The sequence below is a fragment of the Apiospora hydei genome, assembly GCF_038363865.1.
Source record: "Apiospora hydei strain CBS 114990 chromosome Unknown utg000006l_segment0_segment0, whole genome shotgun sequence".
NCBI lineage: Eukaryota > Fungi > Ascomycota > Sordariomycetes > Amphisphaeriales > Apiosporaceae > Apiospora > Apiospora hydei.
The window spans coordinates 4,551,155-4,569,809 of NW_027117365.1; the positions used below are offsets into that span (position 1 = coordinate 4,551,155).

General features: G+C 54.2%; 6 protein-coding genes across 6 annotated transcripts; 4 read left to right on the top strand and 2 right to left on the bottom strand.

The window, feature by feature from the left end:
* Positions 1-927: 927 nt before the first annotated feature.
* Positions 928-2,912, top strand: PG997_008666 (uncharacterized protein; the record flags this gene model as incomplete). The annotated part of the gene is made up of 5 exons (XM_066812981.1): positions 928-1,174; positions 1,265-1,388; positions 1,470-1,829; positions 2,032-2,661; positions 2,744-2,912. The coding sequence occupies 5 exons, from the start codon at positions 928-930 to the stop codon at positions 2,910-2,912; spliced, it is 1,530 nt and encodes a 509-aa protein (XP_066668323.1).
* A 200-nt stretch (positions 2,913-3,112) lies between these two features.
* Positions 3,113-4,961, bottom strand: PG997_008667 (Efflux pump FUS6; the record flags this gene model as incomplete). Its single annotated transcript, XM_066812982.1, has 3 exons — positions 3,113-3,210; positions 3,271-4,717; positions 4,773-4,961. 3 exons carry the CDS (start codon positions 4,959-4,961, stop codon positions 3,113-3,115), a joined length of 1,734 nt encoding a protein of 577 aa, XP_066668324.1.
* Positions 4,962-5,245: 284 nt separating this feature from the next.
* On the top strand, positions 5,246-6,851 carry PG997_008668 (uncharacterized protein; the record flags this gene model as incomplete). Its single annotated transcript, XM_066812983.1, has 4 exons — positions 5,246-5,370; positions 5,596-5,928; positions 5,983-6,609; positions 6,653-6,851. The coding sequence occupies 4 exons, from the start codon at positions 5,246-5,248 to the stop codon at positions 6,849-6,851; spliced, it is 1,284 nt and encodes a 427-aa protein (XP_066668325.1).
* A 69-nt stretch (positions 6,852-6,920) lies between these two features.
* Positions 6,921-7,532, top strand: PG997_008669 (alcohol acetyltransferase; the record flags this gene model as incomplete). The annotated part of the gene is made up of 1 exon (XM_066812984.1): positions 6,921-7,532. The coding sequence occupies one exon, from the start codon at positions 6,921-6,923 to the stop codon at positions 7,530-7,532; it is 612 nt and encodes a 203-aa protein (XP_066668326.1).
* Positions 7,533-7,929: 397 nt separating this feature from the next.
* On the bottom strand, positions 7,930-9,528 carry PG997_008670 (uncharacterized protein; the record flags this gene model as incomplete). The annotated part of the gene is made up of 5 exons (XM_066812985.1): positions 7,930-8,460; positions 8,508-8,620; positions 8,768-8,949; positions 9,000-9,031; positions 9,115-9,528. The coding sequence occupies 5 exons, from the start codon at positions 9,526-9,528 to the stop codon at positions 7,930-7,932; spliced, it is 1,272 nt and encodes a 423-aa protein (XP_066668327.1).
* Positions 9,529-10,233: 705 nt separating this feature from the next.
* Positions 10,234-18,322, top strand: PG997_008671 (uncharacterized protein; the record flags this gene model as incomplete). Its single annotated transcript, XM_066812986.1, has 9 exons — positions 10,234-10,264; positions 10,330-10,801; positions 10,856-11,444; positions 11,641-11,786; positions 11,836-12,121; positions 12,180-13,288; positions 13,345-13,457; positions 13,525-14,501; positions 14,543-18,322. The coding sequence occupies 9 exons, from the start codon at positions 10,234-10,236 to the stop codon at positions 18,320-18,322; spliced, it is 7,503 nt and encodes a 2,500-aa protein (XP_066668328.1).
* Positions 18,323-18,655: the final 333 nt, after the last annotated feature.

The window sequence follows — 18,655 nt, forward strand, 5'->3', positions numbered from 1 at the left end:
CAAGTTGGTTCGTTTCAACAACGAACCGGTGTTACCCTGGCAAGAGTTTTGGTTTCCTGTACTAGTACTAAAATAGAATGTTTCTTCAGCCCAATCAGCTAGTAAACGCAGGTCTCATCTCCATTACTAGATCTGGTAAGTCCATCGTTCTGGTCAGTGGAATGTTACGTCTCAGTCACGCGTCCAAATCCTACTTTAGAGTGACTCGTTCGTGTGAGTCAAGTATTCGGCACATTGGTGTTTGGACACTAATGTAACACATACAAACGTGTATTTTCTGTAAACTTGTATCATGCATGTGGGTGGCTTCGTAGAGTTTCAATTTAGGTAGTCCAGTGTGCTTACGTTCGAGCAGGCTACACCGAATCACTTACAAGCTGTTGGTCCAGATTTTCGGCCGAACTCATGTCAGCTTGATTTATAAGACATTCTGCGAGTATTACAGTGCAGTGCTTTGACATGTGTCGCATCAAATGTCACGCTGACATGCACTACCCCGATTTTGTTATGGCTCAGTGCCCGACAAGTCTGGCGAGACCTGCTGGCTTCGACTTGCTGCTTCCAAGTAGACTTGTGCCAACGCGGTCCTGCTGTCATCGGTAGTTAACCCTCGGCGCACCAGATTCGAGCCAGTGATGGGTTATAGTGACCTAATGTGGCTAATTCTCAATGTGACCATACGGAGCCAACATCAGGCCATTTTCTACGACATAGGCTTTGCATGGGTGTGTTGGGACTGGGATTGCAATCTATGTATTGTTGGTTCGTTCCCTATTTCCAGGCCGCCCGGGCCGAAGCAAAAACGGCTGGACCCCCAAAGAGAAATTGGGGATCAAAAGTTTATCTTATGTAGCAGCAGCTGCCTGTCGACACGAGTCGGGTTGCCTTATTGAATCACCATGTATGATGCCACTCTTGCATGAAACCATGTTTTCGCGCGACCTGATGCAAAGTCTATTCACTGATCCCTTGCAATGGCATTTCTTCGTGCTTGTTTCAGCATGGCTCTTGTATCAGCTTGCGCAGGCAGCTTGGAACTTATCCCCCTTTCACCCCCTGAGCTCCATACCGGGACCAAGACTAGCTGGCGCGACCTATCTCCCCGAGTTCTACTACGACGCTGTAAAGTTTGGTACATATACAAAGAGAATACAACGTCTGCATGAAGCATATGGTATGAAGCCTAATTAACCTATCGAGACTTGACAGTGGCAATTTGCCAAGACAAATGACTGACATGCGGGGCTGGCCCATTGTGCCACAGGGCCGATCGTGCGCATCAGCCCAAACGAGGTGCACTGCAATGATCCTGCATTCTCCGACGAGATTTATGCGTCCGCAGGGAGAAGGCGTGACAAGCCACTGCATCAAATCCGAGGAAGTGGAGCGTACGTATGCCCACCGCATGATCCCTTCTTCCTACTTGGGAAATGTTCAGGAATATTGACAACTTATCTCGCGGTCCGTAGGGTGTCTGGTGCCATTTTCTCCACCGCCGGCCATGAATTGCACCGCGTTCGACGCAATGCATTTGCAAAGTTCTTCTCGAGGGCTCAGGTTGCCAAGTTAGAGGGCAAAGTGCAGAGGCTCGTACAAACGCTGTGCGATAAGATGATGAGCGCTGGAGGGCAGCCGTTCGATGTAACCGAAGCCTACAGCTGTCTCAGTACGGACGTGGTTTCGGACTACGCTTTCGGGGAGAGCTTCGGGTTCCTGGACCAGGAAGCATGGAAACCCAATTTCCGCGGCCCGGCTTGCTCGATCAACAGGCCCGTGTTTCTATTCCGCTTCTTTCCAGCCTCTCGGTATCTGAGCACGCTAGCTCTTGGGTAGGCCCTGGGCTTTCCTCTGTCTCGGCATAAATCGTTTACATTGTTCGTCTGCTGTGCATACTGACTTTTAACTTTGCAGCTTCTCGAGGTTTCTACCAGAAGAAATGAGGTTACTCATTAAAACAATGACGGTGAGTAAGCACGCGATAGAAACCAAGATCATGGGGGTATTGTTGAAAACCTGACACTTCCCCCGCAGGTCGATGTCCCGGAAAGGATTCAAAGAACCAAGGCCGATATCGATGCGGGTATCCGGAGAAAAGACCAGACCGTGTTCGGCTCACTTTTGGAGTCAGATCTCCCCGGAGCAAGAGAAGTCGATACACAGACTCACGGATGAGGCGGCGGCATTATTGACGGCCGGCTCGGAGACCGTTAGCTGGGCCTTGACCGTCATCACCTACCATCTCCTGGACAAGCCAGATATCCTCCGCCGGCTTTGTCGCGAGCTTGAAAGGGCGCTTGACCCTTCGGGCGGGCTCCCGTCATGGTCGTCACTGGAGAAGCTTCCATACTTGGGCGCTGCCATTTCCGAAGGCTTACGGCTGTCTTACGGTTTATCTAGCCGTACAGCACGCATCGCAACCCATGAAGACTTGATCTACCGCGGGGTATGGCGTGGTGAGCCCTGCCAGTACATCATACCCCGGGGATATGCTGTCGGCATGTCTGCAGCTCTTCTGCATCATGACGAGGACTTGTTCCCCGACTCGCACGCTTTCAGGCCTGAGCGATGGCTTTTGAGTGGTGATGGAAGCATTCGCAATAAGGAACTGGAGCGCCATCTGCTCACGTTCTCAAAAGGTAGTCGCTCATGCGTCGGAATCAAGTAAGTAATCCGGGCTCCCCTTCAACCACAATCTTTGGCCCTGTCCAGGAGTAGTGTGTCGTACTGATTGTCTCAACTCAAGCTTGGCGTACTGTGAGCTTCACGTCGGGCTAGCTGCTCTTTGCCTCCGTGTACTACCGAATATGCGGTTGTATAAGACTACGGAAGAAGACATCAAGTATGACCATGATATGTTTAACCCGATGCCAAAGAGAAGCAGCAAAGGGGTGAGAGTTGCCATGAGATCGTGAAGGAAAGTACTTAAAGCCTCTGGGAGAATGCACTGAGCCAATGAGACTCGAACGACGGTTTTCACAGAGACATGCTTCACTTTGACGTCAATAGACTTTGATATAGTAATGTATCTGGAATTTCTATGGCTTGGTCTACGTGCTTGCATTGATCATGGCTATCATAATACCACCAAGCAAAAGATAGTTCCCACACCTGACTAAGAAGCTGGATCGACCTCCTTCTCGATCGGATAGTCAATATGGTTGGTAAACTCAGAAGTCGGATCATACATGAAGATAGACACTGAAACCAAGACTACGTCAGTGATTATTCAAAGACCGATGGCACACGTCAAATACGACATTGGGTACTCACGAACGGCGACGGCAGAGACGAAGGCTGCTCCTGTGACCCAAACATTATAGAACGCGGACTTGTAGGTGCTCCTTAGTGCCACGGCACCCGCTTCGACAATGGATTCGTTCATCCCCGGGATCGACGGCAAGTCCGACTTGTCCCTTTCCTTCGCGTAGCTCACAAAATCAGGTACTGACTCTTGCGGTAGCCCTTCCGCGATTCCGGCCTGCGCAATGTTCTCGTCCAGGTGACTCATGGCCGACTGATAGACAGCCTGGTACACGGCAAACCCGACTGTGCCGCCAAGAGAGCGAATAGACAGCATCAGGCAGCTGGAGATTGTGACCAAGCTGGCTGGAACGCAGAGCTGTGCAGCTGTGACCAGAGTAACGAGCACCATACCGAAAGCCACGCCCAAGATTACTGGCAGTCCCCACAATGCGCGGGACAAGTCCGAGCCGTCTATACCGCGAAGTGCGCCAGCCATGCCGGCGAAGAATGCAACGAAGATGACTAGAGCCACGAAGGTTACCCAACGGACCCGCTTTGTCAGGAAGCAGTAGAGGCCGGTTCCAACCGACGCCATCACGGCGGCGACGAACCCGACCGCCAAGCGGAGGGGTGCGTAGAGGAAATCCTCGTCGGGAAAGAGGACGCTGCCTTGCAACGGCACATAGACGTTGGCGGCGTAAAAGGATATGCCCTCGGCAAAGACGCAGACGAGGCAGATTGGGAACATGCGGTTCTGGAACAGCCCGTGGTGAAATAGGCCGTCAGGTTTCCGCCGCTCGTAGACGACCAGAACCGCCACCAGGGCAATACTGAGAGCAAAAGGGGCAGCCACGTGGCCAGTCAAATCATCCCACGAGTACGGGTTCTGTGACCAGCTGAGTGCTATGCTGAACAGGACCACACTGGCAGCTAGCAAGAGAAACCCCAGCCAGTCTAGCTTCGCCAGCTTAGAACCGACAACTTCAACTTGTTGTCTGGTGGGTGGTGGATTGTAGACGAGGATACACAACCCAGTAGCCGCGAAGTAGAAAGCGGCCGTGGTGTAGTAGAAGTTCCTGAACCCGTCGGCGCCTCCCGTGCGGTTCAAGGAGCCTGCCACAACCAGACCAAGCACTAGACCAATCTCAGTAGATACCAAGGCAGCTGCTTGGCCCCAGGAACGCCAGCGACGTGGCAGTACCTCACCCGATACGGCATGGATCAGACCTTGGTTGCCAAAAGACAAGCCGATGACGCAGAATCCTGCTATGGCCATCGGCATGTCACTGGCACGGGCGACGACGATGCTACCGACAAAACCGAAGGCATTCAGGACGACAAGGAACCATTTTCGGCCCCAAAGGTCAGCGCACTGAGAGACGATGGGCCCCAGTACTACACAGAAGATTACAATGACGCCTGTCGTCCACCCAGTGTCCGAGGAATGAAAGGTCTGTCCAATGATCTGCGCTTGCTGTTTGCAATGGTCAGGCTGCTGAATGTATCTGCCATGATGATGACGTACTTACTGTCCCTGCGCCGGTAATGGCGAAGTTCTGCGCGACAAACCCCAGGTTGACAGAAACGACTGCGAGATATGTCACTAAGTGCAATCTCGGCCGCGGCCTCTCGTCGCCGGCGACATTCTCCACATTGGGGCTGGAGTTGGGGCTGGAGGAGACTCCTTCGAGATTGAGTGACACTTCTTCGACGGCCATTGTAACTTAACTGCGTGACGTCAGTTGCACCAAGTGAAGGGGAAGGTGTATACAGAGTCGGTTCGAAGAGACGCCCTCATGGACAATTTGGGCGTGCTGTCACTTTGCTAGACTAGGCCACTCCACCCTCGTGTGCTGCTAGAGGGATTACGCAAGACTCGGGCGAACGATGCGACGTTTTCGGGTTGAGGTGCAGACCAATCGACGCTTGTCAGCCCGCACAAGAATTGGGGAGGGGTTCGGCCGTAAGGCCTCGACCGAGATGCTATGTTGTGCATCTCGAGATGGCACACGCCGATTCGCTCCCCTCCAACCCGATCTTACACGGACGAAGCACCATTGAAGACGAGGGCCTGTATGCCCAACCCAACAGCTATGAACGCAACGGGGCGACTGGTGCTAGACGACGGTTAGACTTGCTTCCGGGCACGCGTTGGACTGTTTGTTGATTGCGGCATGGTGTCAGCATTAGGGGCGTCAGCCTGATCAATGGGATTGGAGTACTAGCCCTGACATACTCTCACAGATACAACCAAGCCCAGCGTAAAGTTCTCCATTGCTTCAATTACCGCGGGCCGTGATTCAGATTCGCGGAAATGTATATGGCGAGAGGCGTTGACACTTTCGCTTTCAGGCGTGAAGCTGAGAAGGCGCTGAAGCGTGTTTGCAGCCATGCTAGACCAGTAGCGGGCTCGCGAAATGCAGCTGCGAAATGCATACACCGAGGCTGGCATCGTCTGCTAAGGACACAGGGAACCGGCCCATTGTTGCTTCCGGCAACCTTAGGCCAGAGACGGCCACTGAAACAGCTGGTCCCCACATGCTCGGGTCAACAAGTCGCTCCATTTTCAAATTCTGTTGTGACAGAGCTTCGCCAGCCTCGGGTTGAAGCAGAGCCAGAGGAGCTCCCTTCGGGACACGGTGACGAAGCTTCCAGCTCCAACATCCTTCGTCGGCTAGGGAGAAAGTAGGCAGCACCTCATGATTCGATCCCGGCTGGCTCTAATGATCGTTGCTACAGTGAATCGTACCAGATTGCTCTCCAGAACCTCGACCAGATGAGAGGCAACATAGTTACCTACAGATACAAGTTACCCAATTGGCTAGCCGGCCGAGATGCGCGCCAAGAGCTGTTCGACACCATGGAGAAGGCGATTGCCTCCGTTGTACTGAAACACCCTCTGATGCACGTCGGCCTCGTTGGAAAAGACACGACCAGCCCGTCATGGGCGCGTTTGGAGGAAATCAACCTCCAGAACCATATTGAATGGCGCCTGGTGACCGGAGGCCTCCAGGACTTTAACGAGGAGTTCAGAGCCGCTTGCAGCGAACAGCTGGACACCAAATTCGACAATTATCTGACGGCCCCCGGATGGTTGGTGAAGATCATTCATCTTGATGGCTCCGGTTTCATCGAGGTTCTGTTGAATCTGAACCATACCAATATGGACGGGGGTAGCGCCAAAATCTTCCACAAGGACCTACTTCAGAATCTTCATGACGGTCAGGGGTCAGACCCTGGCTTGCTGTTGAACAAGCACATCCTTACACTCACAGACAACTCCACAGCGACGTTGAGCCCGCCTGCTGAGAACTTCGTCGCGTTTCCGGTGGAGGCGCACCACTTGGACAGTTTCATCCAGGGGAGGTAAAGACACCGGCAGAGAAGTACCCAAGAACTCCGACACAAGCACACTGGGCGCCGATCCAAGCCGCGCCGTACAAGACGCAATTCCGGGCCATCACGATTCCGAGCGACGTGCTTGCCAAGCTGGTGGGATCATGCCGCCACCATCAAACGACGCTGACCGGCCTCCTCCACGCCCTGGCCATGGTGTCCCTCGCGCCCCCTCGCCAAGTCGTCCAGGTCCACGGCCTTCGAGTCCCTGACCGCGATCGATCTGCGACGGCTCTTGCCCGCGCACCCCCTCGCACCCGTGGCTGGACCCAGGGCGGGCCATGGCCAACTACGTGACGGTGTCGAGCCACGTCCTAGACGAAACGGTCGTTGCCGATGTGCGTTTCAAGACGTCCCTTGCGAGCGAGGGCTGCGTCCGTTCGAGCGACTTTATGGACATTATCTGGACAGTTGCGCATAAGGTGCGCGGAGAGATCAACACCAAGCTGGAACAGGGGTTCGACAACGATATCATTGGTTTCTGGCAGGTCATTGACGATTGGAATACGCAGTTGCTCGAGGAGGCACGCCGACCGAGGCGCAGTTCGTGGGTCGTCACCAACCTCGGCCTGATTGACGGCACCCCAACCCTATCGTCGTCCGCTTTGCCTGATGCAGGTGAACCCACGCTGACGGGGGTAGCAGATCGCATGGAGTCTGGCTGGTCCATCATCCGTGCTCAGTTCCTCATGGGGGCCAACGTTGGAGCCTCCGCCCTTGGCATATCCACGGTAGCGGTTAAGGGCGGGGATCTAGTGGTCACCTGTAGTTGGCAGGACTGCGTCATTGAGAAGAGGGTTGGAGATGCATTTGTGGCCAGCTTGGAGAGATGGCTCAAGTTTACGGCCGAGTATCCCGATGGCTGGCCAAACCCATTCGTTGACCTGCCTTGATGGAATTCTGGCGTTCAAATTTTAGTGCTGCTTAATGACGGAAACACCAGTGTGTAGTGTGTCTAATGTGTTTTTCTTTCACCTTTGAAATTTTCACTCTTTCTCTGTTCATCATTCTTGGTTTATAGTAGTTTGGCCCACTCGAAGAGAACCTTAACCCCTGAAACAACGGGTAACTCAAGAAGTGAGAACAAAGTAGTCTGGCAATCTGTGTTGTTTGAGCTGGTGCTGCAAACAAGCACTGACTGCTTGATTCGAGAAATACTACTTATGCCATGTACTGGCAGTGCCCCAGGGGATACGCAACGAGTCGATTTCACTTGAGTTCATGAATAAGCTGCAGCTTGGTCTGTTACTATCTACGAAGCCGGCGGCACTTGCACCATCGCACCTGCTATCACTCTCGTACTAGATACACTTCCAGCATGCCCAGCGGATAGCGGTCGAAGACGTTGCGGATCTCATATCGAGCATCAGCCTCCTTCAGCAGAGCCTCAAACTCGGCCCTGGTGCGCTGCTTGGCACCACAGTTGACGAACATGATCATATCAACCTGCCGGGCCAGGCGTTCCTGCACTTTGGGCCAGGCGCCCAGTTCCGGGAGGATAATGTCGTTGATGAGAAGGGGCGTGTCCGGGCTTGAGCTTTCGAGGCCGGGGACCAGGCTCTTGAGGATAGTGACGGCATCGCGATCGGCCCAGTTGTGGATGCACTGGCGGATGATGAACGCGGCCGCTTTCTGCTGGGGTTGGGGCTCGAAGAAGCTATGCTCCGCGAAAGAGACTCGGTCTCGGATGTCGTCTGTGACTTTGGCGACTCCCTGATTGAGCATGTCGCGGTTGGAATCCTGGACGACGAAATCCAGGTGGGGAAGCGCTACCTCGGAGGGAACGGTTAGAAAGTCGAAGGTCTTTTCGCGTTTGGTGGCCTAAACACCACGACGAGGATTTCAAGTAAATGTCATATTATACTTACGCCAGCAAGGCTTCTCGAGATGTGGCCATTGCCGCCACCCACGTCGACGACTGTGCCCTCAAGAGCCGCCCAGTCGAACTCGTCCAGCAATCGAGTATCAATTTGAGAATTCACTGCAATAGGAATCATATAATGTTAGTGCACCCATTAGACCATTGCCAATAGCCACAAGGCTACCGCGTGCTACAGTCCTGTAACCCACATGCACCTATCTTATGATATTTCTTGTAATATGAAAATGGCATAAGGCGTTCACTTACTCTTTCTCCATCCAGCCATTGCTTTCGCGAATCGCTCAGCCTTGTCGGGGTGTTGGGCATAATACTCAAAGATGCCGCACCCGTGGTGAGTTACGAATGGATTGTGCTTGCTGTCCGCTTCGTACGGATGCGTGCGGAGATAGTCGCCACTATCGGCTGCGGCCTTGAGCATCTCGTCCATTCTGCCAAGTGTTAGATGGGCACGGTAAGGAAGGGCGGCGCAGTAGCTCACGAGTAGTGCACCATGGAGCGAAAATCGGCGTCCTGCATGGCCAAGAGGTCGGGGTATGAGAGAGTAGCCCCGGCAGGTGTTCGGCAAATATGCCGTAGGTTATCAGCTGCCGTACGATGCGCCCAGCCCGATCGGCGTGGATTCCGGCTCGTTGGGCCAGCTCCTGTATCGAGAGTGTGCCGCTTGCTGGGACCAAACTGAAGAACTCAAAGTCCAGCGCAACCTGGAAAGCTCCCATCTCGTAGGGGAGACAGCAGAATTCTCTCCAGAACCGCTTGGGACCTTCGACCAGGCGGAGAAGGTCTTCCAGCGTGGTCTTCAGGCCATCGCACAGGCCCTGGTACTCGATTGTCTCTGGCGGGCTCGGCGTTCCCAGAGCGAATGAGGGGGCGAGGCAGCATTTGCCACCAGGTACGTGTTGATTTCTTCCGTCTGACGCAACACGTCCTTGGAGAGCGAGAGGATCGCGGGGGTTTGCTTCGCGGTGCTGTAATGGGCCATTGGAGATTGAAACGAAAGGCAAGTACATACAGGAGGTTGGTTGGTGGCTTGCTTGGTACAAGAATGGCGTAGATATCAGATTTTCTAGCTACCATTAAACGACAAGAAAAACAATTTCATTTGAGGTGCTCAGTTAAGCGGAGGGCGACAGAAGGATGCAAACGCCACGCGAAAATGACGATGAAGCAGGCACAGGAGAAAGGAAGCGGAGAAACGGAACAAGTAAGCATGGATCACCACTGCACGTGGTCTCTCAAAACCAGCTCGGGTGCCAGTCCGGAATGTCGGACGATTGTGATTTGCAGTGAGTTGTTCGGCCGACTGGCGCTGACTGCATGAAGATACTATACCAGCTCGGCTTTGGCTTTGGCGGCTATGATTGGGCTGCCAGCGCCGAATGTTGGCCCGCCTGACCAGTCTCAACCAGACTAGGAACACTTCTATCGAATTTGCAAGCCGTCGGCTCTGTAGGTATGCATTGCTTGACAATCAGGGTGCATACTAGCAGTGCACCTTTCGGTAACTGCCGCGCCAATGGTCCACGTCGACGAACCTGGTATCTCCAGGGACTAGCAAATATACATGTCCAACCTCGAATCCTAGGTCCCAAAGATGGTACAGAGTCTGAGCCAATCTTGAACGAGAACGAAATTACGACGAAACGACAAACAGAATAGAACGAGGTCTTCTTAGCTATCACGAACATTGCAGGTTACCCACGACTTCCAACAGCATGCCTGAACCTGTCGCAATAGTTGGAATGGGTGAGTGGCCTTGAGGATCACCTCAAAAACCCGAAATGGTGGCACATACACTAACAGACTACTAGGGTGCCGCTGGCCGGGAGGTGTCCAAACCCCTCCGCAGTTCTGGGAGTTCCTGCGAGACCGGAAAGACGGTTGGGCCGAGCTCGGCCAACATCGATACTCGGCGGACGGGTTCTATCATCCTAACCCCGAGCGGCCGGGGACCATGGCCCAGAAAGGTGCTTTCCTACTGAATGAAGATGCCCGTCTATTCGACCATAGCTTTTTCGGGATATCAAGTCTCGAAGCCGAAACCATGGATCCGGGACAGCGCAAGCTCCTTGAGGTCTCTTACGAGGCGCTGGAGAGTGCCGGGCAGTCATTCGAGAGTGTGAGCGGCTCCCGAACTGGCGTGTTCGTGGGCAACTTCTCGGTGGACCATTGGATGATTCAACAGCGTGATTGGGACAACCCGAGGCCATATGCGTTCTCGGGAGCCGGGACGAGCATCCTTTCCAATAGGATCAGCTATATATTCAACTTAAAAGGACCCAGGTAGGGGATTTATGCATCTGAACTTCTGGGAATGCGCTAATATTACTGTTATAGTCTTACCATCGATACCGCTTGTTCCTCGTCCATGCACGCTCTGCATCTTGCCATGAATTCCATTCGATCCGGGGACTGCGAAGCCGCTATTGTGGCATCCTCGAATTGGATTGGGGACCCCGGTACTCAAATGGCCCTCGACAAGATGGGTGCGCTTTCGTCCACCTCGAGATGTCATACCTTTGACGCAAAGGCCGACGGATATGCTCGCGGAGAAGGCTATGGGGCCTTGTATCTGAAAAAAGCATCTCTAGCCCTGATTGATGGATCTCCAATTCGCGCCCTCGTTAGGGGTTCGAGCATCAACGCCAATGGTCGCAGCGTGGGCATTTCCCGCCCCAGCGTGGCAGGGCAGGAAGATGTGATCCGTGAGGCGTACTGGAACGCTGGGAACCTACCACTCGATGGGACAACCTACTTCGAATGCCATGGCACAGGCACCAGCGTCGGCGATCCCATCGAAGTCGCGGCCGTGGGCAATGTATTCGCACCCGGAAGATCCCACTTGAATCCCATGCTCGTGGGGTCCGTGAAGACAAACGTTGGCCACAGTGAGGGCGCAAGTGCTCTTGCCTCCATCATGAAGGTTGTCCTTGCCCTTGAAAGGGGGCAAATCCCCCTGTGTATTGCATGGGTGTACCCAACCCCGACATAGACTTCGTCGGCTCCAAGGTCGAGGTAGTAACGCAGCTGTTAGACTGGCCAGCTGGCCGGCTCCGGCGCGCAAGTGTCAACTCTTTCGGGTACGGAGGTGCCAATGGACATTGCATCATTGACCATGTCAGCACTCTGTTTCGGGCTACGTCAAGGCTGGCGTTAACCGGCCCAACCTCACTCTGAACGGCAACTTGTGGATCAACGGCGCCGCAATGGAAGATGGCAACCCCCTCCGAGACCAGGTACGGCGCGACCAACGGCAGGACCTTGAACGGTGGCCGAAACCAAGTTCAAGCACATTCGGCGGTGATTGAGCCCCCTAGGATGACCACTTCAGAGACTGCTGCTACACGGCGGCGTGTGCTGCTACCATTATCAGCCAACAGCGCAGCTTCCCTCAAGCTTAACATCGAAGCGCTAACTCAAGCGTCCTCCGAAGCGTCGCTGGCCGACTTAGCGTACACCCTCAGTGCCAAACGATCGAAACTGCCACATCGGACATTCCGGGTGGTTAGTCCCGATAGCATGGAAGAGGACATGCTTATAGACAAGAGGCCAATAAAAGGCCCTGCACAGCCGACGAAGCTTGGGTTCATCTTCACTGGTCAGGTATGTGAAACCAATCATATACAGTAGGGCTTCATCATGGCTAATTATGCAACAATAGGGTGCCCAGTGGCACGCCATGGGCGCTGGGCTCTTTGAGTTCCAAGTGTTCCGGTCAGTCATACAACACTTAGATGACGTGCTAGGTACGCTACCATGGGCCCCGACTTGGACGCTCGCCGACGTACTAGCCGGAAACTGCGACGAAGACCTCGTTCATAGCGCCCAAGTATCGCAGCCAGTTTGTACTGCGCTGCAAATCGGGATAGTCGACCTTCTCGCATCCTGGTCTGTTTTCCCCACTGCAGTCGCAGGTCACTCATCGGGGGAGATGGCAGCGGCCTACGCGGCCGGCCGGCTCACAGCTGCGGAAGCGATTGTGGCTGCTTACTGCCGGGGCCTAGTCTTGACACAAAACCGGCAGAGCGGCTCGATGTTGGCAGTCGGCTTGGGCCTCGAGCCAGCAACCGCATTGTACCTCCGCGGCCACGAGGACCGCGTCAGAGTGGCTGCCATAAACTCGCCCGGCAGCGTCACCTTATCTGGCGACACCGAGGCCATCGAACAGATATCTGCCGCCTTGACTGAGAGCGGCGTTTTCAACAGGCTACTCAAGACCGGCGGCAATGCCTACCATTCTCTTCATATGGCGGCACTTGGTCAAAGTTACGAGGACATGCTCATCGAAGGGCTATCTCTTATCCGCGGCTTCAATCTATGTAATATGGAGCACCGCTATCGACCCATTACCTGGGTTTCGTCAGTTGCGCCGGGTAAATGTCATGGCGAGCTTGATGGCAGGGGCTGGGCCTCCTACTGGAGGGCAAACCTCGAGTCTTGCGTACGTTTCTCCGAAGCAATTGCAACAATGACAGCAGCCCCGAGTGAGTCGGTCCATTGTTTTGTTGAAGTCGGAGCCCATGGAGCATTGAAAGGGCCTCTGAATCAGATACCTCAGAGCACTGGCAGGTCCATCTCCTACGTTGCAGCCATGGCACGACACGGGGATGGACTGAAATCTGTCTTGCACCTTGCTGGCACACTGTTCTGTCTTGACTACAGAGGAATTGACTTGGCAGCGGTCAACGCCGTTGACGCCCCCGACGGTTCCAGCTTACAGCATGGGTCTATCGCAGTCGACCTTCCCCCTATCGATACGCCTACGGCCCCGTACGTTACCATGAAAGCCGTTTGAGCAAAGAATATTGCTTCCGAGACGTCATCAGACACGACCTCCTTGGCTCAAAGGTGCCAGGTACAACAGCACGGCAGCCCCAGTGGCGCAATATCGTCCGCAAAAAAGACTTGCCCTGGTTGGAACATTATACTGTGCAGAAAGGTGGGTTCCTAATATTGAAGAGACTCGGAGTATCATGCTTATGACCAGGCTAACTAAGAGAAACCAGACACCATTTTGCCAGCCGCAGGCCTCATAGCTATGGCCGTCGAGGCTGCGAATCGCTCCCGTCGCCAATCATCGGTTGAGATAACAATAACCGGGTACGAACTACGTGACATCCATATCAAGTCGCTCCTAAGCATACCAGAAGATGACTACGGGATCGAGGTAGTCACCAGCCTTTGCCACCAAGGCCAACCCTCCGAAGCGGTGGCCCAATATTCCCCCTTTGTGATAAGCTCCGTCAGTCGGACATCCAACCAGTGGACAGAGCACTGCACCGGCTTTGTCAGAGTCGAGATTTCATCAGATGAGAAGACTGATGCGCGTGACAAGGAGCCTGATCAAGGTGAATCTGGGCCGATCCTTGCTGATGCGCGGTCATGGTACAAAACGCTAGCAAGCTTGGGTACTGTCTACGGGACCATGTTCCAAACTATATCCAACATCCGTTCCCACCACGAAGAGGATGTCTTCGAAGCTATCATCAACCTCAACAGCACATCGGGGGTTGTGAAAGGCGGCGAGGCAGACTACCCACTGCATCCCACTGCGTTAGAAGGCGTTCTGATGCTTGGACTTATTGCCTCACACCGTGGCTGTCCCGAGGAAGTCAAAGGCTCCTTTTCCCTGTTCCGAATCTCTTACTTGTACCTCAAGACCGGTTCTCTGCATTCATCCGCCACAGCCATCGCCAACAAAAGGGCAGCGAGGCGGACAGGTGGCGAGGGTACTACAGACCTGCAGCTGTGGAGCCAAGATGACCAGATTCTTTTGGATGTCGAAGGTCTCACTTGGGAGAGTAACACAGATGGAGCCGTTGGGACATTCGAGAGGAACAGCCCGCTATCTGCACGACTCATCTGGAAGCCCGATATTCGTTTGCTTAGTAACCAGCAAGCACGCGAGATGTTTCCCCCGCCGCAGGAAAACGTCGACATTAGCCCACTCTGGGGTATCACTACACACTTAGCCCATTTGATCGTCAACGACTTATACAGACATTACGTCTTGTTACATGAGAGACCCCGACCCTCGGGCGGGATGGGTCACTTTTGGCCTGGATCGAGCGCATGGCTACGAGCGACATGTCGAATGCGATGCAAGAGGCTAGAGGACTCTCGGACGCAGCCCTAGAGTTAAAGATAGACCTACTCGCACAGAAGGCTCCGAAGGTAATAGAGGTCCAGATAATGCAGCTCCTCCGCCGGAACATGGCCGAGATCCTGTCCGAGCGGAAGACGGGGATCGACGTCATCATCAATGCGGACCTCCTGACCCCGCTATACAAGACCGGGCTCTTGATGACCAGCGTGTACCCTCATCTTTCCAATGTAATGGAGCATATCAGCCACGTCAGCCCGAGCCTCCGCATTCTGGAGATCGGGGGTGGTACTGGGGGCGCGACACGCATCGCCATGAAAGCCCTCGGCGGAGCGAGTGGCTACAAGCGTTACAAAGACTACACCTTTACCGACGTATCACCCGGGTTTCTATCCTCGGCTAGGGACTCCATGGGCGATTTGCCAGACGTCCACTTCTCGGTGCTCGACTGCGAGGCAGACCCGATGGCACAGGGTTATGAAGCTTGCTACGATCTCGTCCTTGCTTGTCAGGTCCTGCACGCGACCTCAAGTATGGCCAAAACAATGAGCAATGTTCGAAAGCTTCTCAAACCTGGAGGCTGGCTTGTTCTGGTGGAGACGAACAGAAACTTCACCGTGCCGGGCATCGTCGTGGGAACCTTTACGGGGTACTGGTACGGCGTGGCCGACGGCCGTGCTGATGCGCCATTCCAAGGTGTCGATGCTTGGGACACCGTTCTGAAACGTACGGGCTTCTCTGGTGTCGATGTGGTTCTGGATGACTTTCCAGAACCACACAACACGACCTCGGTCATGTTGTCTAGAGCTGTTGCCCCAGAAGCGGGGCCTGGTAGAGAATGTGGTGAGACTCTGGGCATACAGCTACTTTACGACACTGAGAGGAGCCCTCAGGCTCTGGAAGAAATAAAGATGGAATTGGAAGGGCGTGGCCACTCGACCTCGATAGCGCCTCTCAACCAAGCACTACAGCATAGCCTGCCATCCGTCTGTGTGGTGATCTGGCTGGGCTGTGAGGAAACGGTTTCACCTATTGACGAGCATGCGTTCACGGGACTTTCCCAAATTGCAAAGAACTCCACGACCACCATTGTTCTCACAGAGAATGGCCTGGGAAATGCTCGTGGCAAACGCGTTGCTCTGTCACCGTGCCTGCTCGAGAGGCTGCGTTGTGAGAACAAGTCCAGCCGCTTAATCACTGTCGAGGTCGATCTTGCCGAGACTTCCACACAACGTGGCCAAGATGAAGAATTAGCCCGGGTCCTTGTCGAGCAGCTAATGCCCATTAGTCAACCACGCGTCGAAGATCTCGACGGCGATGGTGACTTTGTTTGGCAGGATGGGTGTTTGAGGGCTGGCCGCCTTGTTCCCGTTGGTGAATCCATACCGCCGCGTGGTCATTCGGCATCCGTGGTCCCCATGAACAATCTCAGGCCAAGTATCATGGCTTTCGGGAAATCAGGAGATCTTCAGTCATTGCATTTCAGGGCCAACAGTAAGGTCTCCAGGGACCTGCCTCCAGACCACATCGAGGTGAAAATTACCGCCAACGGCCTTGTTCAAACAGACCTGGCCTCACAAACACGCCATCCTGAGACCGGGATTCCTTCATTCGAGTACAGCGGTGTCGTCGGGGCAGTTGGTGCAGATGTAACCAACTTCAAAACAGGCGACCATGTTTATGGGCTTCGAGACAGTTCAGTGAGCACTGTGGACTGGGTGCCAGCATCAATGGCACAAAGACAGCATGCACAAGACGACAGTACGGGAATGGCGACGATGCCACTGGCCTATACCACAGCATTCTACGCCCTGGACCATGTCGCACACCTCAGGCCTCAACAAAAGATGCTTATTGACTCAGCTGACGGTCCCTTCACGATAGCCCTCGTACGTCTTGCTAAGGCAAGAGGCGCAGACGTTTACGCTCTATCGAACGACCCTGAGCCGGAGAGCGGGCTGAGACACGCTCTTGGTGACCAACCGCCGCATTTCCTCTCTCCTAGAGACGCTAAACTACGCCATCACGGCACATATGATGTCATTGTGATTTTGTCTGTAGACCGGGAGGCCGAGACCGTACTCGAAGCGTATTCCAGGGCACTGGCCCCCCTGGGACACATGGTCTATCTGAGTGGAGGGAACAACACCACGCCTGTATTCAACGTTTCCCAGCCAAACATCAACTTCACCGGTTTCGATATATCTACTCTGATTCGATGCGCTCCCGATCTGTGTGGTACCCTCATGTGTGCGGTCGATGACTACTATCGTCGTGGGCTGATTGGGCCTATCCAACCTTTCACGGCCATTGACGTCGCGGAGATATTCCCACCTACAGTTTTTGATAGTCCAGTCAAAGTTGAAAGTAACGTGAAGTTGGTTGTCACGATCAAAGATCCCACGACGCCCGTGAAGGCCACGCCGCCTCCATCAAGGTCGAGTTTCGACCCAGAGGGGCTCTACGTCATCAACGGATGCCCCTCGAATCGGGAGGAGTCTCTGACTCGATGGTTCCGCGACCATGGTGCCAGACACATTATGCTACTGTCAAGTACGTCTGGGGATGATGGTTGGCTTCGCCGTCTGTCATCGTATGGCATCGAAGTTCGGTCCCTCGTTGGTGACGTATCAGACCGAAATCGGGGTGTTTCAATGATCCGCGATGCATTTCTCTCATCACCGAGGCCAATCAGTGGCATTCTGCATTTTTCAGGACTGAACTCGTCTGAGAACGGGTTTCACCACTTGGTCGCCGAGGCTGAGGCTGTCACCAATCTACACGAACTTTCCATATCCTACACTCTCGACTTCTTTACAATGGTCGCGCTGCCTTTGGCGACCACTTCCTTAGAGAACAGTGGAGCCGAGAGATGTCACCAAGCACTGGCTCAGCACCGCCGACGGTTGGGGTTTCGTGCGTCGACAGTCTCCTCCTGCATGGTCGACTCCGATCTACTGGGAGACGACAACATGAGCAACGGATACCAGGAGCAGAGCACGAGCGAAGATTCGGAGGACAGCATCAAGATATTGAGCGATTATCAATTTGTGAAGTTGATCGGGCCAGCACTATTGGATCGCAGTGTGGCACCTCAGCAACATTCAACTAACTTGGCACCAGAATGCTCCGGGAACCCCCAGAGTCCTCTCCCAGGTACGGATATAGTTGTCTGTCTCGATCCCGAAGACTTGGTACACGTCGCCTCTGAACGGAGCCTTCAAATGCCAGAAACAATGAGCCCCATCTCCCCCTCACCTCCGTCAATTGGCAGCTCGGGTCGCATGTCGCACCTCATTCGCGCCCTCGCAGACCGCAAGCGGCGAGAGGAGGCAGAAGATGTGGCCGACGGCTCGCCAGTGGCCAGCCAGCGATCCGCCCTGATACAAAGTACGCGTCGTAGCTTCGACCAGGCCCTCCGCAGCGGCGCCGACCGACATCAGACGACTGCCTTTGTGGAAAGGGCCATCAGGAGTGCGGTGGCAGACGTCTTGTTCATCGACGTCGACAGTGTGGACATGGCCAGGCCGGTGGCCGACCAGGGGCTGGACAGCCTCGTCGCCGCCGAGCTGCGCGGCTGGTTCCAGCAAGCTCTCGGGGTGGACGTCAAGACCTTGGAGCTTCTGGACCAGTCCAGGACCATGCAGCAACTCGCTGGTGCGGTAGTTGAGAGAGCTCTTTCTGAACATCGGAAGACATGATTGCCCTGAGTCTAATCGGGTCGCAGGTATTTTCCTACTCACATAGACTACTGGTAGACGGCGACATCATTGGCATGCTGATATCACACATGAACTCATGAATCATTCTACCCCGTATCTATTATTCTACGCTCATGCAAGCCCAGCAGGTGTTATCCAAATGAGACAACATAGACTATCTAACAAACCCCTTTATAGCAACTTTGACCTGTCAGCAGCTGTTGGTACCGTTGTTGGTGTTGGTGTCGTTGAGGCGATGGACGCATCGACATTGTTGAACCTTGGACAGTCATCGACATTATGTGTGGGCGCAATCGAATAGCTGGTAGGCCT